The 25,098-nt window shown below is 37.3% G+C and overlaps 3 protein-coding genes and 1 non-coding gene across 10 annotated transcripts; 1 reads left to right on the forward strand and 3 right to left on the reverse strand.

The window, feature by feature from the left end:
* On the forward strand, window positions 4,482–4,958 carry LOC104783905. The gene has a single exon (XM_010509005.1). The coding sequence runs from the start codon at window positions 4,482–4,484 to the stop codon at window positions 4,956–4,958; it is 477 nt and encodes a 158-aa protein (XP_010507307.1).
* LOC104780665 (cyclin-dependent kinase G1) lies at window positions 9,935–13,704 on the reverse strand. Of its 7 annotated transcripts, none has more exons than XM_010505184.2 (6): window positions 11,845–13,704; window positions 11,616–11,757; window positions 11,437–11,525; window positions 10,996–11,342; window positions 10,751–10,902; window positions 9,935–10,287 (listed from the first exon to the last, which is right to left on the reverse strand). In XM_010505184.2, the coding sequence occupies exons 1-4, from the start codon at window positions 13,215–13,217 to the stop codon at window positions 11,129–11,131; spliced, it is 1,818 nt and encodes a 605-aa protein (XP_010503486.1). In that variant the 5' UTR covers window positions 13,218–13,704; the 3' UTR covers window positions 9,935–10,287; window positions 10,751–10,902; window positions 10,996–11,128. The 7 variants fall into 7 exon arrangements, with proteins under 7 accessions (XP_010503486.1, XP_010503488.1, XP_010503487.1 ...); XM_010505186.2 differs by lacking the exon at window positions 9,935–10,287 and having other exon boundaries at window positions 10,314–10,902; window positions 10,996–11,235; window positions 11,329–11,342; XM_010505185.2 differs by lacking the exon at window positions 9,935–10,287 and adding an exon at window positions 10,314–10,637.
* TRNAY-GUA lies at window positions 21,480–21,565 on the reverse strand. Its single transcript is given in 2 exon segments — window positions 21,480–21,515; window positions 21,529–21,565. It is a non-coding gene; the product is annotated as a tRNA-Tyr (tRNA).
* On the reverse strand, window positions 21,811–23,524 carry LOC104780667 (cytochrome P450 94B3-like). The gene has a single exon (XM_010505188.2). It carries the CDS (start codon window positions 23,439–23,441, stop codon window positions 21,918–21,920), a length of 1,524 nt encoding a protein of 507 aa, XP_010503490.1. The 5' UTR covers window positions 23,442–23,524; the 3' UTR covers window positions 21,811–21,917.

Below are 25,098 nucleotides of genomic sequence, written 5' to 3' on the forward strand. Positions count from 1 at the left end.
CTTTTGAGTTTGAAAACTAACATCTTCAAAGTGAGAGTCCAAATTCTTTAAGGGATACAACAAAGGATACGAATTGATTCGTCATATAGCTAAATTAAATGATTTCTTTTCTCGGCAAAAAGATCAGATGAAAAAAATAAATGATCCTAGTGTAAAATAAAATTCATGAACAATAATGAAATGACAAAATCATTAAAAAACAAATATATTTAAACTTCAATATGTCATAAAGTTTTCATTTTTCAATTTAATATTTTAGTGAATAAAAAAAAAATGACTGAATATAAACACTGAANAAAAAAAAAAAAAAAAAAAAAAAACACTCAAGACTTTTATTATTGGTTCGTAATTTCGTATAAGTTGTTGTAGCTATTCCAGACATTTAAATTTTCCCTATTCCAGACATTTTTTTTTTTTTTTTTGTTAAAATGAATTGTCAGAAATGGGGTTTGAACCCACGCCCTCTTACAAGGACCAGAACTTGAGTCAGACACCTTAGACCATTTCCATTGGGAGTTACTCTCAGTGGTACTCTTGTAATTGGACCCCAAAACCGTATCAAAAATCTGTATTAAAAATCTGTATTTTGGTCCATTTAGCTGAGTATCGATTTTTTAGGAAGCATTTGGAGCAACTCAAGAGAAACGGTATGTGGCTTAATATGATTAGATGATTCATAAACATAAAATCTATTTTTTTTTTATTTCCCTATTTTCTTCTTCTTTTGTTTCCCGACTTTGTCTTTCTCTCTCTTATCTCTCGAGAGAGTCGGCGACACAAACGACGACTCCATTGACAACCGGAAAATCAGTGGATTCACCGCGAACCATCAGATTTTTCCGGCTAAAACTGGAGGGTTTTGGTTGAGGAAGACGATGCCCACTCCGATCGACTTAAACCGGAAGACTTGACGCTTCTGTTCTCACGACGATCAACCTCCTTCTGCGACAACGACGGCGGTTTAGTCTTCTGATGGCGTAAAGCGGACGGCGAGATCCACTGGGAGACGAATCAGACAGAGAAGGTTTGTCTTCTCATATCTTACTTATTGCATGTTGTTAATGTTAGGGTTTAGGATTAAATTCGATATGATTGTGAGAGTTGTTAATGTTTGATGTTCAATTGGTTTTGAGATTTGTTTGGAGGGTTTACTGGTTTCGGCTAACTCTTAGATAGATTCTCTTGGCTAATCTTGGTATTGTAGATCTTAATTTCAGAATCTTTGATATGTTCTTGTTGATTTAGGTGTTGTGATGTTTTGTTGTTCATCAGAGTTTACTCGTAGGAACTCTTTTGGTGGAGAAGACAAAGAGAAGGAGACCAAAGCTGTTACATCAGAGTCTTCTTGTTTGATAAGGAATCGTCTCTTCGTCTTCTAGCTTACTCAAAATTAGGTTTTTTACTCTAGCTCTGTTATGATTCGTCTTCTATTGTTGTTTCTTTTTGTTTATACACGGAAAAACGAGTATTGTAGGATTGAAAGAACCAGTTTTTGTTTTCAGTGGTACAATTCGTTCTTATACTATATAAGAATTTGAATTTTGTGGCCAAAGATGCTTACTTTATGAAACCCTTGTTGTGTGAAGAAGTATTTTAGAGCAATGGAGATTGATAGAGAAGATGGAAGAACACCGAATCAGCTGAGACCACTTGCTTGTTCCCGTAACATCCTTCATCGTCCTCATGGTTCTGCTAGCTGGTCGCAAAGTACTTGTTGTTTCTTATTTGTTTGATAACATATATAAGCTTTCTCAATATCTCTCAGATGGGTACTTTTTGAATGGGATTGATAGAACTTTCTAATGGTTATGCTTCTCGTTTTTTGTTTCAGGAGATACAAAATTTCTAGCTGTAGTTTACGGACCTAAAGCAGGAACAAAGAAGAACGAAAATGCTGAGAAGGCTTGTTTTGAAGTCATATGGAAGCCTAAAACCGGGCAGATTGGTAAGTCGTAAATGCAGTTTTAGTTCAATAATGTCTTGATGTGGCTTTGTTTGTTGAGTATGTGGTACAAGTGATCGTTTTTTAGATTCTGATTGACTTTTACGTTGCATAATCATGTCTTAGGAGTTTTGTTTGATGTTTTATAACTGTTATGGTGTGATTAATATTCATAATTTATTTTTCATGTTTTGTCCGACTGGGAGTGCACATGGGGTTTGATGGTGAAGAGTGCAATCATCAACTTGACATTGGGAGTGGATTCTCTTACTTGAGAAGGTATGCTCCTTTCATGTCACTGTATTTTTGTTTTTGGGTGAACCGTGTGTTGGCTATGTTTTTGGGTGAATCGTGTCTTTATGTGTTTTTCTAACAATTGTTTGAAAATTTTCATAACCCGTATCTTGTTTTTTTTTTGTGATATCATTTTAAAATTTTCCATCGATTTTGTTTGTTTTTTTAATCAAAAGAAATTGATATTTGATTTGAATCTCAGAAGGAAAAAGATTTATTTAAATTGGTCTAGTGGTTTATTCCCAAAATGATTGAAATTGAAATTAGTCTTGACTTTAAACCCACCTTTTGGAATACTTTTTTTGAAGCCAAAGATTTTCTGAAAAAGCAAAACAAGTGTCTATTCAAAGAGATATACTGAAAAGTATATCTCCTTTGTACTAATAAACACTCTTTAACTTTAAACAAACCTTGATCTCAATATAAACCTTCTATGTTAAACACTAACCTACACCATTACCCTTTTCTCTACAACACAATCAATGGATTCTACAAACCCTTTTGGTTTTCAACCGCCTAATTTCATGGATCTTTTGAATTCTCAAAAAAACTCAAACGTTTCTGATAATTCTGCACAAACCTCTTAGCCTGTCCAATTTAGCTCTCCATTCTCTTCTCAGCCTATCCAATTTAGCGATCCATTCTCTTCTCAGTATATTCAATTTAGCTCTCCATTCTCTTCTCAACCTATTAATCTTAGCACCCAATCAGAATCTGAAGACTGTATTGAAGTTATAGTGGACGACAATGAAGAAGATGGAGGTAGAGGAAGTAGGAAGAGGTGGAGTGCACATGAGGATATCAACCTCATAAGCGCCTGGTTGAACACAAGCAAGGATTCAGTTGTGAGTAACGAGCAACGGTTAAATAGCTTCTGGGTTAGAGTCGCTGCCTACTACAAATCAAATGGTGGAGGGACCGGTTCAAACGGTCGAGGGGCTAGTCAATGGAAGGCCAGGTGGAGCAAGATAAACCATCAAGTTAACAAGTTTTTTGGATGTTACACACAAGCCAATACTAGAAAGAAGAGTGGAGAATCAGAAGACGATGTGATCAAATTGGCGCATGATATTTACATGAACAACATCAAAAAGCCATTTATTCTAGAGCATTGCTGGAGGGAACTGAAGCATGATCAGAAATGGATCATGGAGGAATGTAGTTCCAAGAGGACGAAGCTACAATCAGACGGAACATACTCATCGAGTCCAGCCAATGATGGAGCTGAAATGAGGCCTCCGGGGGTTAAAGCTGCTAAGAAAAAGGGAAGAAACCGGCCTCAGTGAGTATTGATGTTGAAGATGATCGGATCATAGTAATGAAGGATCAAGAACAAGCAGCTAAGGAGAGACACGCCAAGATGAGATTGCTAGACAGCCTGATTAACAAGGGTGAACTAACACCCGCTGAAGTTATACATAGGGACAAACTGGTTGATCAAATGTTGACAAACATCTAGGTTAAATTATCTTCACTTGTCTTGTTTTAACTCTTTTGTGTTTAATTATTGATGTTGTGTTGTGTTTTAACTCTTGTTCTTGATCCTTGTTGTGTGATATATGTTGTGTTGTGTTTTAACTCTTTTGTGTTTAATTATTGATGTTGTGAAGTGATATTTAACTCTTTTGTGTTTAGCTGTTGTTGTCTTTTGTTGCAGGTTTTTGCGGAGACATGAAGATACTTCGATGTCACGTGAAGGGAAATAAGTAGCGAGCGCAATCTCTAAAATAGGCAATCCGTGAATGTTCTTGTCTGTTAGTGTCTTTTAGTATGACTTTTAATAGTAGAATCCCGTGAATGTTGCTTCTCTTTCGGATCTGTGTTGTGGTGTTTAGTCCTCCTTTTGTAAGGTTTGTAAGATTTTTCAACCCGTGAATGGGTGTTGATTTGGTCGAATGCTTGTATCTCAACCCGTGAATGGGTTTTGTTTTTGTTTGGTTTTGTGTCAAACTCTAGGTTTATATATTGAAGATAAATTCTACTTCATTGTTCTCCATTCTCCGATTGTTTCTTCTTTCATTTCTCTTCTCTTCATTGCTTCTTCTTTAATATTCAAAAGCAAAAAAAAAAGAAAAAACAGCACCAAAACACTACCGATTCCAAAACCAAAACAAAAACAAATTTACTTCTACCCTTACTTCAAAAACAATTTCATTACTTTATAAACCAAACTTCCCATAAGACACACAACAATCTCAAAGTTTCAAAAATGTCTAATTGGAGTTCTGATCAAGAAGTTGATGAAATGGTAGAGGAGGAAATTGATAGTATAGTGGAGGAGATTCAATACCACTACACTCACCCGGAAGTACCAGCAGCTCCAATATTCCATAGAGTGCACATCAATAGAGACCGCGAAGAAGGCCACAACCAGTTGTGGAATGATTATTTTAGTGAGAATCCGACATACACCCACGCTATGTTCCGCCGTCGCTTTAGAATGAACAAACCATTGTTCATTTGTATTGTTAATACTATTGAGAATGGATTCCCATACTTTAGACAAAGACGAGATGCTACTGGAACGATCGGTCTTTCTGCACTTCAAAAATGCACAACAGCTATCCGGATGATGGCATACGGATGTTCGGCAGATGCAGTGGATGAATATTTACGACTGGCTGAAACAACCGCCCACAAATGCCTTGAAAAATTTGTAGAGGGAATTATAAATCTTTTTGGAGATGAGTATCTCAGAAGACCTACAGCGGAAGACCTTTAATGATTACTGAATATTGGAGAACATCTCGGTTTCCCCGGAATGGTAGGGAGCATAGATTGTATGCATTGGGAGTGGAAGAATTGTCCAACTGCATGGAAAGGACAATATTCACGTGGATCTGGAAAACCGACAATCGTATTAGAGGCTGTGGCATCCCTAGATTTATGGATTTGACACGCATTTTTCGGACCACCAGGTAAGTTAAATGATATCAATGTCTTGGACTGCTCACCGGTGTTTGATGATATCCTAGAGGGCCGAGCTCCGAGAGTTACATATGTTGTCAATGGACGGCAATACAATATGGCGTACTACCTCACTGACGGTATCTATCCCAATTGGGCAACTTTCATCCAATCCATTACATTTCCACATGGTCGAAAAGCAAAACTCTTTGCTCAATATCAAGAAGCATGCCGGAAAGATGTAGAGCGTGCATTTGGAGTCTTGCAAGCTCGATTTGCAATCCTGAAGAATCCCACACTTTTTTGGGATAAAAGAAAAATAGGGAAAATAATGAGAGCATGTATCATATTGCATAACATGATAGTCGAAGACGAACGACATGATTACAATTTCTACTATCCATCAGAGTTCCATCACGGAGAAGGAAGCGGAACTTCTCATGTCGATTTATCGTTTTCTACAGATATGGCAACAAATTTAAATAACATGATGAGCAATCGAAATGACGTTCAAGATACACAAATGCATGATCTTTTGAAAAAAAGACTTGATTGAGCATATCTGGCAAAAATTTGGTGCAACCCAACAATAAATTTTATTCCAAATTTTGTAAAATATGTTTAATATTTTTAATTTTGTATCTTATGTTTAATATTCCGAATTTTGTAAAATATGTTTAATATTCCAAATTCTGTAACATTTTATTGTTTTCTGTTTAGTGTAATACAAATAATGTAAATAATTTTTTTATTCATGATAGATTAGTAAAATTTGATAATTAATTAACAAAAAATATAAAAAAGTATTATTTAAATGATAAGCAACTTTCATTGGAATATTCTAGTGGAAACATGATTTTGGTTAAATTTTAAATGAGTTGCTTTAATTATTTTAATATTAATTTTATGATTAGTTAATCTTTGAGCAACTTGAATGGGTTGCTGGAGTAATGATGCTCTTATACCACTATTCCAAGATATTGTCTGTATATATATGACTAATTATGGAAACCAACAAATATCTTAATGTATTACTATACTTTTTCGTCATTCTGTATATAGAATTACCGAATAGTATTAAAACTAGAGTTCTAAGCTCCCAACCCCCTCCAAAAACAAAAAAAAAATCCTTTAAATAAATATTTAACGTTAGATTTAGGATGGAGTTCCAAGGTGCGGGGGAATCTAGAAGTATTTACGGGTGGGCTTTGTAGTGCTTTGAATGAGAACACGCATAAAGGACACGTATAGACAAGTCATTAGCTGATGTTTATAATAATCATTCTTAATTAATTAACATGATTTGTATGTTTAACTATAGTAAATTAAGCAAAACCAGTAATGAAGCATATCTGTTTTAAATTAGTTTATATGATTCAAGTACACAGCACATTCATCGCTGGAAGGGTTTTCACTCCAGAACCAGAATCTTTTTTCTGACTAAGACATTAGTACTCAATTATTTAAATTTAATTTGGTATAAGTCATTATAATTATGATTATGTTAGATTATCTTTTTAAGTTCTTTGAAATATCTGGTTTTAACTTTTTATTAACGTATATATATATTTGTAAAGTTTTTTACGTTTATTTACTCCGTCCACAATTTCGTTTCCCGTCGTTTTAATTTTTTTAGTTTATGAACTACAAATCGAATGTTTCGAGGAAGGTATATAGTATTTCTCGGATTCATTTTCTTTAGCATTATATAACGTAATTGTTTCGAGGAAGGTAAGTAATGTTTTGTCAATGATCATTTAGTTACGTTGTACGTACCTAGATTGAAATTAGATGTATTTTCTTTTATAGACCGACGAGGCAGGATTTGTTAGGTGGTATTCTTCAACATTCAAAACATCATCCTTGTTTTTAATAATCACGTAATTGAAAATTAAAACATATAATTAAGAATTGTTTGAATTATAGTTATGTAGACTTTCGACTAGAGAGGTAAACCTTAAATTTGAGGTTTGGCGAATCTTAGAGATCAGATTTCTTTTGGAGATGCTTTCAATTGCATCATCGCAAGATTTATTGCTTCCTATCATATCAACAAGGTTGATGGTGTCGAACGGGCATCGCCGCCTAGTATGGATCTGTGAAACCCAAAATGAAAAAAATAAAATAATACTATTCATATGAAGTTGTGGGGTGAACAATAACGCCTTTCAACATTTCATATAGACATGGACTATATAATGCATCGAAGATTGAATGATGCATAGCTTATTATACTATGACTTAAGCAACATCGACTGATGAAGATGACATCCTTGTATTGAAAAAGGTCCGCCTTTTCATCGTCACTAAGATAGGTTATGGTTAAGCAAAGTTTATTAGCTTTGTTTGTTAAGTATTTTTTTTTTTTCATTCTTCGTGTTTTTAAATTAAGGGATTTAGTCAATTGTTTTGATTCATAGTGTTAGAATTAGAGGTTTAGATTTTTTCTTTTTAGGTATAACTTTCGGAGACTGATTTAGGTGTTTCGAATATATAATAATATAATTACTATGTTTGGGACGAAAAAAGTGAATTCATTGATTGTTGGGCAAGGCTTGGTAGTTACTTGTATAAAATATAGCAACAAAAATATTCGTCCTCTACTAAGTATGCATGCCTCTTGGAACACGTGGCACATCCCATATAGGTTCCCATAGCACCTACATAATTTGAAACTTTTGGTCAATCATCGGATAAGTTTTACAAATCATACCAAGATATAATATAATATGAATTATATTGGTTTCTATAATTGTGATGATCTTCCGATGAAGACCGTTTGTTTTGCGGATCAAAATTAACTTCAAGATAGTTCTAAGACTATATATGAAAGCAATGTATATGTATTTTATATATGAAGCGAAATCATTAAGTCTTGACAAAAAGGTATATATCTATATATATATATATATATGTTAATTGAAGGGGTACAAAGGTATATATATGAATTGACCAAGATTAATTATTTACGTCACTTATAAATTATAATCTATAAGAAGTACGTATATACATTTCCTATCCTGTACATCCTAAACTTAAATTTATAAAGCTAAAATGGTATACTTATATATATATTACATGGTAATAGTCTAATAGATAAAAATTATACATGATAATTAGAGGGAGTTTGACAAAAAAAAGAGATAATTAGAGGGTTTCCCTTTACAGACGTCCCTAGGAATAATAGTCAATAGTGATAACCAAACTGGGTCGATTTACTTTCTAAAAGTAAAAGGCGGACAAATCAATCTCTTATCTTTAGATTATAGCATATGCTTTTCAAAGACATTGATTAAAAAAAAAGGAGATACATAGGAGAAAAAACATTGATTACGTTATGAATCTCACCTGCTGCTCTGATACCTAATTGTATAATTAATTAGTATCCGATTTAGTAATAGTAGCTAGTTCGCCAACAGTTTTCGTAACAAATACTACTATTATCTGCAAATTTTATTTAATTAATGAAACCACATGGAGAGATGAGTCTTTTAACAAGTGAACGCAAGTAAACAAAGGCAGGCATGTTCAGCCAATGAAAATTTGCCAACTCGAGTTAAGGTTCAAAGAATTTGTGAGAATTAGGTTCGTCTTAAAGGCCGCAAAACTCCCAAAACCCAAGAATCCTAACTTGGGAAAATGACGAAATGGTTTGAACCACGTGTGTTGATTGGAATCTGGTTGGCAGAACTAGGATGAGTCACCAAGCTATTGTCCCCCTTTAGGGCAATAGTCACTAGATAGATGATAAGATCATAGATGTCTTTTGCTCCAATTATACCAAAGTACTGTAGTAAGTAAGTAGCCATGACTAGACCACTTCTCTATTTGTTTATACATTTCATGTTTCTACTCCCAAAACTCATAATGGTTTCCGCCGATAGGCTAACACATGTCTACAAAATATTTGTGTTTATAAGAGCATCAGGGAGAACCTCTATAAATTTTTAAGAAATTTTGCGTAATTTTATTTTTTATTTAAAATTTAAATTTTAAATAAAATTTAAAACTAATTATGATGAGAAATATGTTAAATGAGAGACTCATTTAATTCTCTTTCTTACTTTTTTATTATTATATACTTTCTTTTTTAGAGAATTTATTTTATCTTTAAAAGATTGATTTTATAAATATTTTTAATACTACAAAAATGGAAAAGTAGAAAAGTTAAAGAAAATGTCAGAAAATGAATTATCACATATGCATGAGATGACCAAAAATCAAATAAAAAATAAATTATGAGAGAAAAGTAACTAATAAATTAATTATATTTATCATTTGTCTTAATATCATTAATTATATATATCATTTGTTTTTTTTTTCGGTGAGAGACTCCCACTGCAGATGCTCTTATATATTTCAATTTTTACTAATTACAAAAGCTTTACTACAAACTTTATTAAAAACTTCACTCTCAGTTTTTTTGTACAATTTTCATGTACAAGTCTTTCTTACAGTTTTGCATAATTTCATAACAATTTACAACTTTAGCTTACCGCTCTTTTATACAGTTTTGAATACGTTATTAATCAGATCCATACGAGTTGAGAAAAATTAGTAGCACAAATTGATCTATTGAGCCCACTCACAATATAGAAAAAATGTATTGTAGTAATGAATTTTTTAGAGTTTGATTTTGTTTTCTTCTAAATCATTTGTTAATGATTTATTATTTTATAGTGTCTTCCCAACATCTGGTGTTATTGAACATTAATTTACCTAAACATAATTTAAATATCTTGCTATTTAATGAAAAAGTCATCTAAAATGAGCATTTGTTGTAATTCAAAATTAGCAATAGCTGTAAGTTATGGCTTCAATTGGTAACTTATTGAAGAACAAAAAAAAAATGAAGAGGAATAGAAAGAAAAAAAAAAAAAAAAAAAGAACAATCAGGAAAAGAAAAAATGATAAAACAGGAATGAGTAGAAAAATCTGTTCATTATCAAATTTGAGAAGGAACAATTTTCTTCTTATGAAAAACTGTTGGTCTTTTGAATTTGATACAGCTTATGAGATGTCTCTTTATAGTCTGTGAGATAGCTCTCGGGATTCCTCTTTATCGAACATTTGTGTACGCTTCTTAAAACAATCTTCAAACAAAGTATTTACCATCGTTTAAATAGGAAAAAAATCGCCGAAGCCTAGAAAAGATGGTTGGAAGGACAAGCATGTTAATACCAGGGGCCATAAATATTATTATTACCCTCATTTTGAATAAATTCGAACACGAATAAAAAGGTTGAATAAACACAACACTACTTGCAAAAAATTCACTATCGAACACCTAATCCTACAATGCATATCGAACACCTAATCCGACAATTCATATATACTAGAGTGTAACTCGTTATTTGCAGTCACGATAACAATTACACATCTGATCAGAGCGGTTTAGAGTTAGCGACGCTGCCAAATACAAGAAACGGTGATTGGCGAAGCCATGAAGACTATAAACACTGATGATGAATAAAAACGCTGATGATTGTAACGACTGGACAATATGAGAGAAGAAGATTAAAAACCATAGAAGAGAGAAAGGCATGAGAAGATGTGATTATCAAAAAAGTAAGGGTATATATTGATGCTGCGGCACAACAATCAGACCTGAATGCTACGTTTAGAGGAAGCCTGTAGTTTATAGAATAGCTCATCGCACCCAATAAGCCTTTGAACTTTCAGAAATCATGTTACCATTCACCGGTGACACTGCGGTTAAGGTCATCAGACTGCAGCCGTACCACAGTGCCATTCGTGGCCTAATCTTTGTAGAGAGAACAACCTTAGTATAAACGACAGGGTAACAGAAAAAGAGCTACAAGTTAACTTTAAATGTTGTGGAGATAACTTACAGATGGCAAGTCCCCTTCCAACTTTTTTGGGTAAACCCTTTAGTATTTACCTCGTGAAGAAGATAACACAAAGGAATATGAGGACAAGAAAGTATTAATGTAACAAAGATACTCAAATACTAGTTTAGATCTATCAGTTACGTTTTGAAGCAAATGTAGGCATGAACTCCTTGGATTTCTGAAGAGGTGCTTCATCAAACCAGCCATGGCTAAGAGCCTCATCAACTGTTAGGCGCTTCTCTGGATCAAAATTCAGTAATCTGTTCAACAAATCAAATCCCAACTCTGACAGAATTGGAGCTCCAGTAAAAGATACAGCAGGAAATTTCTTACGCAGTAAATTGTACCTGAAATATAAGCACAGATTAACAGACCAACTTATTATGCGTAATATAACCAACATCATAAAACCCGATAAACACTACATGAAAAATTACTCACGGTTGCTTACGAAACTTGGCTTTTGCTCCCGGCAACGACGTGAATCCAGGCCAGTTTGTCTCGCTTGGTGTCCCAAGAACCGCAAAGATCTGTGGACATATTACAAAGCCTTAATTACTACCGGATAAACACTGATCAACGAAAACAAAGTATAAAGAAGCTAGAAAACCCACAGTTACCTGTTGAAGCTGGTCAATGTCATTCTGACTTTTCCCTCGGAAAAGTGGTTTTAGAGACAGCAATTCAGCCATAATGCACCCAATCGACCACATATCAACTGCAGTTGAGTACTCTTTTGTTCCTAGAAGAAGTTCCGGAGACCTGCAACACAAACAACAAGTATTAGGTAAGCTTGACAAGTCTAACAAACAATAAAAAAAAAGTTGGCGCCCAACAAAATATTCTCACCTGTACCACTGTGTAACCACCAACTGGGTGTAAGGCTTTATAGGACTCCCATATTGGCGAGCCATTCCAAAATCGCATATTTTCAGCTCCCCACTGTTATTCAATAGAAGATTCGATGGCTTCAAATCCCTGTGGATAATCCAGTTGCTGTGGAGGTATTTAATACCCTCCAACAGCTGTATCATCAGGCATTTTACCTCACTGGTGCTAAAAGGCTGTTTCGTCCTGTCCATTACTCCCCTCAAATCATGTTCTAAGTGTTCCATGACCATAAAAACACTAGCTCCATTTCCCACAACAACTTCCTTGACGTTCACAATCGATGGGTGATTGCAAGACAAAAGAATGTTGATCTCCCTCAAAGACGTCAACGGGAATCCATATTCATCTTCCATGTTCATCTTAATCATTTTGAGTGCCACTATCTCTTCTGTCTTCCTGTCCTTAGCTTTGTAGACAACCCCATAAGTGCCTTCATTTATCTTACTTAGCTTATGATATTCGTTTACATCTCTACTACCAGCTAACATGCTCAAGCCTATCTCAGAGGAAGCTGGTTCATCAATTTCTGACTCAGTAAAACCAGAAGTAGAACATTCTGCTTCACCAACACCAATATCAATACGACTCCCCAACTCATGCTCTGAATGTTCATGGGCACTAGTGGGTTCTACGCTGCGACGTCCGCTACCAGACCCAGATTGAGTGGATCTCCTTCCTTCCGATAACAATTCCCCGCTCTCAGGAGACAAACTGCTCCTGTTCCATCTACTATTCTTGACAACATCAGTTATTACATCCTTTGGAGATTCCAAACACGTGGCCCACTTAGACGTTGCAATATTAGGTGCCTGAACCACCTGCTGCTCATCCTCCAACTGGCCCTCCTCAAGATCATCAAACGGATGTTGCCCATCCAATTGAGCTTCTACCGGCAGAACTGACACTGTAGATACAAACTCAGGTGACAAAACACTGCCCTGATGATCCTCAGAAGATATCGTCCCGGTAGCAGCAGTCACATCAACAAACTGGTTAGTTATAATAACCTTCTCACAAAGTGGAGCTCGAACCACTTTATGATCTTCTATCTCCGACGCGAAAGGAGAACACTTTCTCCTCTTCTGAACACGATACTCCTCTCGAGCCTCTCCTCTTTGAGAAACCAAGCGTGGTCCTTTCTGAGAGTCACCACGTCGCCCATCTCTCCACCTGCGATCATCATCTGCTTCAATGGGTCTTTTAGTTTGATGACGCCTCTCAGCGTCTCTACCACCACCACCACCACCACCTTGACGTGAATTAAAACCACGAGTACGATCAACAACAACAGCAACAGAACTTCTCGAAACCTCAACTCCTCCTGCCGCCATCGTAATTAAATAACCAGAATTTTCTTCTCAATGAACAATCGAAAAAGAAAAAATTCACCAAAATAAAGAGAACCCCCCAAATCACCAATATCGTCACAAATCAAAAACACCCCAAGATACGAAAAGCGATAACGGAGATGATGAGTATTCTTCAATTACCGAATCAAAAAAAAAACAATCAGATCAAATCAAAGAAAGAGAGAATCTTGGATGATATCAAATCAGATCTGGAAAACCCTTAAAAAAAAAAAAATGAATTCCAGGGAAGAGTTTTGAACTCCTTCCTTTCTCCGCCGATTGTTACAGATGCCGGAAGGTCTTACCGGACGGCGAATCGGGAAAAGGGATCCAGAAGATATCGAACGAGAGAGCCAAAGAGGAAACAATCGTGTGGGGGAGCTTCTTCTCAAATTCTTCAATGAGAGAAAGCAAAATAAAGTTTTAATTTTTTTTTTTTTTTTATGGCCTTTCGTCGAGATTTGTTTTCTCTTAAAAAAGGGGGTCAACTAATAATAATTTCATTTTATTGTCGGGTGCGGGCAAGTGTGAATTACTAACATGGTATAAGCGGTTACAACCGTTAGACTCCATCAAACAAATTGAGACCGCTCGATGATGATGGATGAGTCGTCTAGTGGAAAGCGCACATGCGTTATTAAATTTTGACGGTGAGGATGTTGCTACCTAATGTTAATCGAACCATTAGCATTTCGACGCGTTTCACTTGATTTTAGATATTTCCTACGCGCATCTGATTTGTTTTTGGGTGATCTCATCCTCACCTAATCCGACATAAAATCAGTGAAAAAAACCCAGTAAATTTTAGTCCACAAAATAGACACAAAATCTAGTCAAAAATTATATGATCAGTTTCTCAACAAAAAAAATGTTTGAGAAGTTATAACTATGATCAGTATGTTTCTTTAGGAGAGGGAGAAGTGATTTTTCTCTTTTAATTTGAATCCAGTTGATTAATCTGTGAAGAGCGAAGCTCCATATCACCATACTAAAAATCACATGAGAATATGCTCCCTCGTTTCTGAGAAATCTAAGCGTCAGCAACGCAAAAGACCTAGAGACTTGCAAACCCTAAGAGACTAATCTTTGATCTTGTTGGAAGCCTATCCAACTATATAGGTTGGTTATCCACATGTTAAATGCATTCCAGGGCGTCCCACTTTAAACCATACTGACACATATGTCTTCCACGTGTTTGTTTTGCCAAAGTTATGTTCGATTTGCAAAACATTGAGATTCCCTTTTTTGGGTTTAGGACTTTTTTTCTCAGTTAGAATCTTTGTCTAAGCTTGAGAAGAGAGTACTATTAAGAATTTTTGTGTTCGAATTCCATCCTGTTTCGAAACAAAATTAAGATAATAGATCAAATCCTCCTCAAAAATTAGGGTTTGTTAGTTTGTTTCTTGTCAAATCAGAATTTTTCGCAAGAAGATGTCCGCGACAATGCATAAAGCGCTTATAGTCATGTCGCTTGACAAAGAAGAAGATCTGTCTTTTGAAATGCTGGATCTACCGGAATTTTCATCATCGGTGAGAAACGCAATCAATCTGGTTGGAAGGATTTTAAATCCATAGGCACATCCGATGCATAGGCTGTTAAGAAATCTGCCAAGAAAATGGCAAAAGGAAGGAATAGTAAGAGGCATAGCGCTAGACAAGGAAAAGTTTCAATTCATCTTTGATTATGAGTATGACTTACAAGATGTTTTAAGCAAAGGAGCACACATGTTTAATGAATGGTCGATAGTAGTGGATCGATGGTATGAAGTCCCGCCTTTGAATTATCTTCAAACAATGCCGATTTGGGTTCAGATCTGGAATCTGCTAATCAACTTCTACACAAAAGCAGCGATAACAACTTTGGGGGAGCTATTAGGTCAAGTGCTAGAAGTAGCTTTTGACCCGGAGCAGCCTCAACTTCAGGGGTATGTGAGAGTAAAAGTCTTGTTTGATGTGTCTAGACCTCTGAGAACTTCCAAAGTGGTCAATTTACCCAGAGGTGGATCAGCGACAGTCAGATTTCAGTATGAAAGGGTGCAAAAGCGGTGTTATAAATGTCAGAGGCTCACACATGAAAAAGATGCTTCTCCACTAGTTATAAAGGAAAGAGAAGGGTTGCAGATGGCTAAGCAAAGGGGTGAACCTTCTGAAAGAAAAAAGAAACCGTTGTTTATTAAAGAGTCTGACCCTCTCTTTGGAGTCTTAAGAGAGGATCAAGTAGGAGTTGATGTCGCTTCAGGCAGACCTAAGATAGCATCAGATGTGCTTGAAGGTATAAGACAATATCTACTTACATCTAACGAAGGGGAAAAAAACTGGAGAATTGAAAAGATCAGAAAGTCAGTGAGTGAAGTGGAGGGGGATCCCATGCTTCAAAAATCGATATTGAGGTTGGAACCTTTACCGCTGGTTCACTTGAACCTGAATAAAGATAAAGGCATGGTGTTTAACTATGAAGATGTTGGTTCTAATTTGGAGAGATCAGAAAAAGAGGCTCCCGTTCTATGCAGGAGTTTGGAAAGAAATTCAGAGATAGATAGGTCTTTATGGAGAAAGGATCCGAGTAATCAGATTTCTATTCAAGATTCAGGGAATTTCCTAGCCCTCTCTCAGCCTTTTCAGGTTAATCCGACGGTTTTCAGAATTGGCTCTTTTGTAGCTGGTTCGTCCGGGATTAAGCCTAAAAAGCCTAGAGCAAGAAATAGACCCACCAAATATACAAGAAAAGCTAAACCTTTGGAGGTGGGACGAACTGAGGGTATCCAAGAAATTAAGTTAGGGTTAAGTATTGGGGTAAAAGAAAAAAGGAAAGCAGTGGATGAGGGTCCTAGTACTGCGAAGTCGGCTAAACTGATCCCCTTAGAGGTAGTCCCAAAGGAGGGACTGCCCAACGCGCAATGAGTATGATAAGTTGGAATTGCCAAGGCTTGGGACGGTCTCAAGACTTGGAGATTCATCGTCTCACGAAATTGCGTAAAAAACCACTTCCCTGAGATTTTGTTTGTAATGGAAACGATGCACAATAGAAATGTTTTAGTAGATTTACAAGTGTGGTTGGGCTATGAGAGGATTTTCACTGTCGAACCAGTTGGTAAAAGCGGTGGTTTAGCTCTTTTCATCAAAAGCGAAGTTCAGGTTGATTTTAAATATGTAGATAAAAACATGATGGATTTTCAAGTTCAGTTTGGGGCTTTCTCCTTCTTTGATTCATGTATATATGGTGACCCTGCTTTCAAGAAACGCAAGGAGAACTGGGAAAGATTAAGCAGGATTGGTGTGAGTCGTAAGGAGAGATGGTGTGTTTTGGGAGATTTCAATGATATCTTACACAACGGAGAAAAGCTGGGAGGTCCTAGAAGATGTGAATCCCTTTTCCAACCTTTTGCGGAGATGATCGAAGTCTGTGATATGAAGGAATTGGATAGCAAAGGAAATATCTTCTCTTGGGCTGGTAGACGCTATAATCTTTGGATTCAAAGTCGGCTTGATAGTTTAGGTAATAAGGAATGGTTCTCTCAGTTTCCAGCTTCAAATCAATCCTTTATGGAGATGAGGGGATCTGATCATAGACCCATTCTGATCAAGCTGATGGATTCACAAGAGGAGTATAGAGGTCAATTTCGTTTTGACAAGAGGCTTCTTGGTAAACGACATGTGGCGGAGGCAATCGTTCAGGCGTGGGGTAACAGGTTAGTTGAGGATGAGGTTTCAGTATCTCAGAGATTACGTTTCTGTCGTAAAGCTCTCAGTGTTTGGAAAAAGGCGAATTCTCTCAACGCTCAAGATGCCATCTCTCAGATTGAAAGATCCTTAGAACACGAGCAGTCCTCCTCCTTCCAAGGTTTGGGTTAGTTTGTTCTTTGAAAAAGCAATTAGCAATAGCCTATAGAGAGGAAGAAGTTTTCTAGAGCCAGATCAATTGGTGGCAACTTGTCATGTGGGAAAGTTGTTAAAGGGTCGGGACTAGGGTTCGAGGAACGCCTGGCGCACCAATAACCTACTGGTGGATTTGGATATGGGTTAGGATCGATGCCCTGCACGGCCAGCTTGGGGTCCATTGAGGCGACTATCGGGGAGCTAGTGGGGTCCACGGACAGTCTGTTGGGCAGCTAGCGGGGGCTAGTGGGGTCCACGGGACGAGTTGTCACATAAAAATCGATTTTTATGTAACAACCTGTCCCGTGGACCCCACTAGCCTCACTAACTGACCCAACAGACCGTTCGCGGACCCCACTAGCCTCACTGCTAGCCGTCCCAACGGATCCCAAGCTGGCCCTGCAGAGCATCGATCCTAACCCATCATTGTGGATATCCCAATCCACCAGTAGGTTATTGGTGCGTTAAGCGTTCCTCGAACCCTGGTCCTCATCCTTTATCAACCTTCCCACAGGACAAGTTGCCACCAATTGATGGAGACAGGAACTCAAGATTTTTTCATACTTCAGTTAAGGAGAATAGGGCAAGGCTAAGAATAGCTTTCTTAACAGTCAAGAATGGATTATTTCCAATCTCTCTTCTCTTCTTCTAACCCCACTCCTTTTGAGTTTTGGTTCTCAGATTTCCCGAGTAGAGTCACTAAGGACATGAATAGAGTTTTATTAAAGATGGTTTCCAAGGAGGAAATAAAAGAAGCAATGTTTTCCATCAAGTCGGCAAGTGCCCCAGGTCCTGATGGGATGTCAGCTCTCTTTTTTCAAACTTACTGGGAAACTGTGGGAGAGCAAGTAATCAAAGAGGTGAAAGGTTTTTCTGAGGAGGGTACTCTTCAAGAGGAATGGAACTATACACACTTATGTCTGTTGCCAAAAATTCTGCATCCTTCCTTGATGAAGGATCTCCGACCGATCAGTCTGTGTTCGGTGCTATACAAAGTCATATCCAAAATCATGGTAAAAAGGCTTCAACCTTTGGTGACGATCATAGTGTTAGAAATGCAAACGGCATTTGTACCTGATAGGTTGATATCAGACAATATTTTGGTAGCGCATGAGATTGTCCACAGTCTGCACACAATTTCGGGGATGTCTACTGGTTTCATGGCAAACAAGACTGACATGTCCAAAGCATATGATCGACTGGAATGGGGTTATATTCGTTCTCTATTGTTGGCAATGGGTTTTAGTTCCAAATGGGTGAATTTGGTAATGATCTGTATTTCTTCAGTGACTTTCTCAGTTCTCATTAATGACCAACCTCATGGGATGATCAAACCACAAAGGGGAGTAAGACAAGGGGATCCGTTATCACCCTTCTTATTTGTTCTGTGCACTGAGGGGTTAACTCATCTCCTTAATAGAGCTTAAAGTGAAGGTACAATATCGGGTATTCAATTTCTTGAGAATGGTCCAGCTATATATCATCTTTTGTTTGTGGATAATAGCCTCTTTATGTGTAAAGCTTCAGTTGAACAAGCTGAGACTCTTTTAGCAATACTAAAAAGGTATGGCAAGGTCACAGGACAAGAGTTAAATCCGTCTAAGTCTGCTATCACGTTTGGTTCGAGAGTCTCAGAAGAGGTGAAACACGAGATCCAGATTAAAATGGGTATTCATACTGAAGGTGGAGCGGGTAAGTACCTAGGACTCCCTGAATGTTTTAGTGGTTCGAAGGTGGAAATGTTGAGCTATATTAAAGATAGACTCAACGCAAAGGTCTCTAGTTGGCATGCGAAAACATTGTCTCTAGGTGGAAAAGAAGTCATGATTAAATCAGTGGTAATGGCGATGCCGGTGTTCGCAATGTCATGCTTCAAGCTGCCTAAATCTACATGCACTAATCTGTCTAGCACCATCGCAAACTACTGGTGGAGTTCATGTGAATATCAAAAGAAAATTCATTGGATTAGCTGGGAGAAGTTATGTTTATCCAAAGATTTAGGAGGCATGGGGTTTAAAGATATCAGACTTTTCAATCAAGCTCTGTTAGCCAAACAGGTCTGGAGACTGTTGCAGGAACCTAACTGTATGTTCTCAAAGCTGATAAAATCAAGGTATTACCCCAATTCTTCCCTTTTTAGAAGCGGGTTGAGGTACCAGACCTTCATTTGGATGGAGAAGCATCATCTTTGGTAGGGAATTGTGAATCAAAGGAATGATGAAGAGAGTTGGTAATGGGGCGTCACTGAAAGTATGGATGGACCCATGGATTGAGGATGATGTCATGAGACCTCCGTGGATTAAAAATTCTATCATTGATATTAACCTCAAGGTGGGGGACCTTATTGACTTTGGGCATAGAGACTGGGATTTACAAAAGCTACACTATCATTTCTTGCCTATTGATATCGTCAAAATCAGGATAAAGAAACCAGTGGTAGACAGAGAGGATTTTTTAGTATGGAAATTCAATAAGAGTGGAGCCTTTTCGGTAAAGTCTGCATATTGGCTTGCTTGTCAAATTAACAATCAGAGGAGTATACAAGAAGCTGACATGCAACCATCGATCAACATTCTCAAAGCACAAGTCTGGAAACTGCAAACTGATCCAAAGCTAAAAGTCTTTCTGTGGAAAGTTTTAAGTGGAGCCTTACCGGTAATGTCCAAACTGAATCGCAGAGGACTCAGACTTGGTGAGAGATGTCAAGCGTGTGGTCAAGATGGAGAATCAGTAAATCATGTTTTATTTGAATGCAGTATGGCAAGACAAGTGTGGGCATTATCAGATTATCCATCTCCTGAAAATGGGTTTGATAAAGGATCTATTTATTCAAACATGCATCATTTACTGGTAAACAGAGATAATATTCATTGGCCAACTCAATTGAGAAAGAGTTTCCCATGGATCATCTGGAGAATTTGGAAGAACATGAATGCCCTGTTTTTTTAAGGTAAAAGCTTTCTGTTGTCGATTTCTGTTCAAACAATCAAAGACGATGTCGAGGAATGGTTTACAGCTCAAAGATTGGATCCAAATGGAGAAGAAATAATTCGAGAAAGCCCAAGACCTTTGGAAACCAGTAATGATGGGAGCAATAATGGGGAGAGAAGTGGAGTTAGAGGTGAAAAGTGGAAACCACCTAATACGTCATGGTTTAAATGTAATGTTGAGGTATCATGGTCTCGAAGGAATCAAATGGGAGGTGGGGCGTGGGTGTTGAGGAATGAGAAAGGCAAGGTGATTTTACATAGCCGTAGAGCCTTTTCTAACACCACAAGCAAAGAACAGATCAACTTTGTAGTCGTCATTTGGGCGGTGGTAAGTATGATCGAGCACAGATGTGTAAACATTGTGTTTGCTATTGAAGACACTTTGTTAGTCAATTGTGTTCTTCGACCAAAAGCTTGGCCATCTTTCTGTTATGAATTAGGAGAGTGACGAAGGAAGTTGGAGTTTTTTGTGCAGTGGGGATTAGAAGTGGAAAGTTCAACAACTAACAGAGGAGTTTTTCTCATCGCTCAAAGCGTCACAAGTGAGTGCAGACTGCAGTCCTATGTAGCAGCTATTTATCCTAGATGGTTGCAGCAGGTCTTTGAAGATGAGAGAGTTTCATCCTCTCTATAGTTGGTAAAGTTTGGAGTCCCTTTTTGTTGGTATAGGTTTTATCCGCTAATTGACAGGTCATGTTTGTACAAGTGATGCTGCCCAGGTTAGTTTTAGTAGGGAAGGACAGTCGGAATTTTTTGAAAAGTTGTAGTCTGCATTGCAGGTTGTAATTTCTTGGTTTTAACACCACATATATATATATATATATATATATATATAATCCAGATGACCAAAAAAAAAATGTTCAACTCCGTGAATGTGAATAAGCGTCGAACACCTTTCAACGAATATGTAGCTATTTTCCCAAGACAATATCCATCATCATGCTAAACAATTTGACCATTTAAACGATTATGGTTCTTTTCACTATCATGACTATAGTAAACATTGTTTTTTTTCAGAAAGTACCGAAGCTGAAACAGAGAAATCGTTCATATTGATTCTGAAAACAATTTACAGAATATTTTAATTAGAGAAAACTTGAATAATTTTGTCAAACTTAAACAAATAAAAGCAGGAATCTGACGTGATTATTTAAAATAAATAAAATATTAATTGTTTAACGTGATCATGCATGGATGATAAGAAAGATAACGCAATCTGAATAATTAATCAAAGGTAGAGAGTGATAATTTCTATAGTAAATCTTTTTGAAGAGACCTTTAAGATAGTTTTATTTGGGCTTAGTTTAGTGCCTTTATTAGTTTATTTGTTGGGTGAAAGTAAAATTGAACTAATTGATTATTTTAACCAAAAAAAAAATCCGACCTGCCGGAATCGAACCAGCGACCTAAAGATTTGCTGTCACAGACTACAGTCTTCCGCTCTACCAACTGAGCTAAGGTCGGATGTTGCACAAGCTTTGCCTTCAATCATTTATTAACACAAAATTTCAAAACTCAGAATTATGCACACTGCAAAGAATTGACAATATTGACTTTTCTCATTGGTTTGGTTCTCTCATCGTTCACATTTCATTTAGCTTCAACTTCTACATGATGGCCACTTCCTGATTCAACTAATCGGTTCGGGTGAGCGGCAAGACTACAATGCTCTCTTTCTAACTCCATCCAAATTGTTATGTTTGAAGAAATTGAACAAAAAATTTACCTGCTTATATTCGGATTTGTTATGTTTTACAAATCTACACATTTTGATATTCTATAAATAATTTGTTTTACATACTGTTTATATATTCTATTAAACGCTGTTAAGGATGTGACTTCTTCTCTTGATCTTCACCTTGAGCCCACCCGCCATATGAGCCGTTAAAAGAGGAACAAAAACCGGCCGGTCTTTGTTAACCGGCACAATCTCAAACCGACTCAAAACTGAACCAACGACGTATTTCATCTGCATAAACGCCATCTCCTTCCCTACACAAACCCTCGGACCGGCTTGAAAAACCGGAAATTTGTAAGGACTCACGGGTTTCAAAACCGGTTGTGTACTCCCTGGTTCATAATCAAACCACCGGTTCGGTTTAAACTCTTCCGAATCCTTCTCCCACAGCGTCTCCATCCTCCCCATACCGTATGGGAAATAAGTCACTTTGTCTCCTTTCTTGAGACGTGTCCCGTCAGGCAAAACGTCGTCGTTTGCAGCATGCTTAGAGTCCCACGAAACTGGAGGATAAAGCCTCATGGCTTCACACAGACACGCCTTTGTGTAGTTCATCTCTTTCAAATCCTCAAACCCTAACCCTAAACTCACCAACGGGTCCACTTCTTCTAAAATCTTCCTCTCCACGTCATCGTTCTCAGTCAATAACCAAAACAGCCACGTCATAGCTGCTGACGTCGTATCTCTTCCCGCCATGATAAAACTAATAACCATGTCCCTCACTGCTTCGCCGTCATGGCCGGCGGCTAGAAACCTCGACAGAAGATCTTGCTTCGCTTCTTCTCCGGTTCCGATCTCAAGACTCTTCTTCTTAGCTCTGACAATTTGAGAGACCAACACGTGTACGGTCTTGATCGCTTCTTTCAACCTCCTCTCGCTTCCCACGTTTAACACACGCTTCACTTTCCAAACAGCGTAAACCGGCTCCGTGGCACGGCGAGCACTAATCTCCGCCGCCGTGTCAAAAGCCTCCACGAGTGGATTCACGGCTCGGGTCAGATCCAAACAATCCGGATCCCAACCCAATGAGACTTTACAAACAACGTCAAAAGCAAAACGTTTCAAAACATCTTGCAAGTCCACGGTCGTCCCAACATCAGCAGCCGCGGATAGCACTGGGACGAGACGGTTCTCCACTTCATCTTTAAGAACCTCAAAAGCGAAACTCCTAAGCGAGCGAGTCGAGAACTCGTGGCTAGCGAGTTTACGCTGCGAGCTCCACGAGTGACCGTCGACGTTGAAAATGCCTCCGCCGAGGAGATCACCAAGAAGATCAGTAAACGGTTTACCTTTAGGGAAGTTGAAGAAGTTTGTTTTGAGAATGTATTCAACGTTCTCGGGGTTTGCTGTGACGATGGTGCGACGGTTGCCGAGGAGAGGAACTAAGATGGTTTGAGACGGAGAGATACGGAGAAGCTCAGTGTACCATTGGAGAAGGCGAAGACGGTTCTTGTTGAAAGAGAGTATGGAGCCAATGAGTGGATACGATGGTGGTCCATAAGTGGTGGTTTCTTGAGCTTTTTTAGTTGGAGATGAAGATAAATAGAAGATTATGATTATAATAATAAACGCTAGTATCATAAAACTTAGAAGAAATGCCATATTTGTGTACGTGTTCTTATTTCCTTTGTTGTTGTTGGAGATAATTTGTGAATGGAAGATTTTAAAGTGTATGTGTGTGGGTGTGTGTGCTCTTGGTGGGTATTGCGTGTGTGAAATTGTGTGTATATAGGACGGGATAGGGGGCGGGTCCGACCAATCGGTCTCAAAAGATATCACGTTTATAATTTTTTATTTCTTATGTTAATACTTTGATCGACATGACACGGCATTATGTGTACAGGTATACGTTATTAATAAACTTACTTTTTGTCCTCACTATACAACTTCTTATGAAAATATCAATATTTTATAAACTAAAACAAGATATACGATATTTTAAATCTGTACTTTACTATATTTTTGGGGGTTTCTTTTACTTCTAGATTACTTTTATCATTGGGTAGCGTGTCTCTATCCATAGCCGCATTTGTTTTCTGAATCCGACGTGTTGCAAACGCTTGAGAGACGCAGAGGTCAGAAAAGCTCATCAGCATCAGCACGTGGCATATTCTCCGTCAAAACCACGATGGAAAGTAGAAACCATGCATGACGCCAGGAAAACAGACTATATTAAGTAAACTATATATTCTACTGCATATTTTATTAACATTTATACATATGTTCTTTAAATGGTTAACAAATACTCAAATGATGAAACATCTAAACAAATAACTAACAGCTGTTTCTAGGTTAAGAATATTAAATTGGAATTGAGATTGCAAAAGATAGATCCAAAACATGATATACATTAGCTCCTGTTTACCTTTGTACATTATGTGTTATCCTATTATAGAGACTTTATCAGAACCGGAGCATACTTTGATAAAATGTGTCGGGGGGTTAAGTATAAATCTCTAGCCGAAATGGAAAAAAAAAAAGAAAGTAGGGATATATATTGAAAAAAGGAAAACAAATTCTGGCACGAGATTGATTGGGAGACAGACAAAACCGTTCCCACTTGAGAAAGAGAACTACAGCATTCATTTTGTGCACGTGCTTCTTTAGACATAATCAGCAAAGTCAGTTATTTTTTCTTTTCTTCTTCTGTATACGATCTTGAGATAAAAGAAGGTATGAAATTGATTATAAGCCACTCACGTACGTTGTCGTTGTGGATACCGTCTTCTCTTGCTTCGTTGCTCGTGCATGTTTGTGCACTAACTCATGATGGATATGAACAGAAACAACGGCGCCGTTCTATGAATTCTATGAGCCAAGACGATTTGATTGATTAAAAAAAAAAGACTTTTGAAAAGAAATAGCCGTTTTTTTTTTTCATTTCAATAATTCTTATCAACTTCACCGTCCAATTTTAAAAGAGATTTTTATTTTTCTTTTTCTTTTATGAATTTTAAATTATACAGACTAATATTTTTTCCAGATGTATTCAAAATTTATGTGTGTGTTTTTGTAAGATTATGTAATCTCCGTGAGGAGTCTGTGATATTGATGTCGCAATATATAATGTGTACAAGAGTATCTTAATTACCGAAGATACCGAATATATCATATACAATAGAAGAGATACAGATATAATCAAATCTATGCTAACACTCTCCCGCAGTCGGAGCGGGAGGAAGGCGGACGCTCAGGCTGGACCGGAAGTCGAGGAACAACGGAGAAGGAAGACCTTTGGTGAAAATGTCGGCGTACTGAT

Source organism: Camelina sativa, chromosome 4 (genome assembly GCF_000633955.1).
Source record: "Camelina sativa cultivar DH55 chromosome 4, Cs, whole genome shotgun sequence".
In the NCBI taxonomy this organism is placed as follows: Eukaryota; Viridiplantae; Streptophyta; class Magnoliopsida; order Brassicales; family Brassicaceae; genus Camelina; species Camelina sativa.

What these genes read in the sequence shown, in the direction of transcription:
- LOC104780665 (XM_010505184.2), bottom strand. Translation starts at nt 13,217, where the DNA reads ATGGCGGCAGGAGGAGTTGAGGTTTCGAGAAGTTCTGTTGCTGTTGTT. An exon ending in GTGGTTACACAGTGGTACAG is followed by an intron (nt 11,758 to 11,844) that starts GTGAGAATATTT and finishes TTTGTGTTGCAG; the next exon opens with GTCTCCGGAACTTCTTCTAG. An exon ending in GCCAAGTTTCGTAAGCAACC is followed by an intron (nt 11,343 to 11,436) that starts GTGAGTAATTTT and finishes CTTATATTTCAG; the next exon opens with GTACAATTTACTGCGTAAGA.
- LOC104780667 (XM_010505188.2), bottom strand. Translation starts at nt 23,441, where the DNA reads ATGGCATTTCTTCTAAGTTTTATGATACTAGCGTTTATTATTATAATC.
- LOC104783905 (XM_010509005.1), top strand. Translation starts at nt 4,482, where the DNA reads ATGGTAGAGGAGGAAATTGATAGTATAGTGGAGGAGATTCAATACCAC.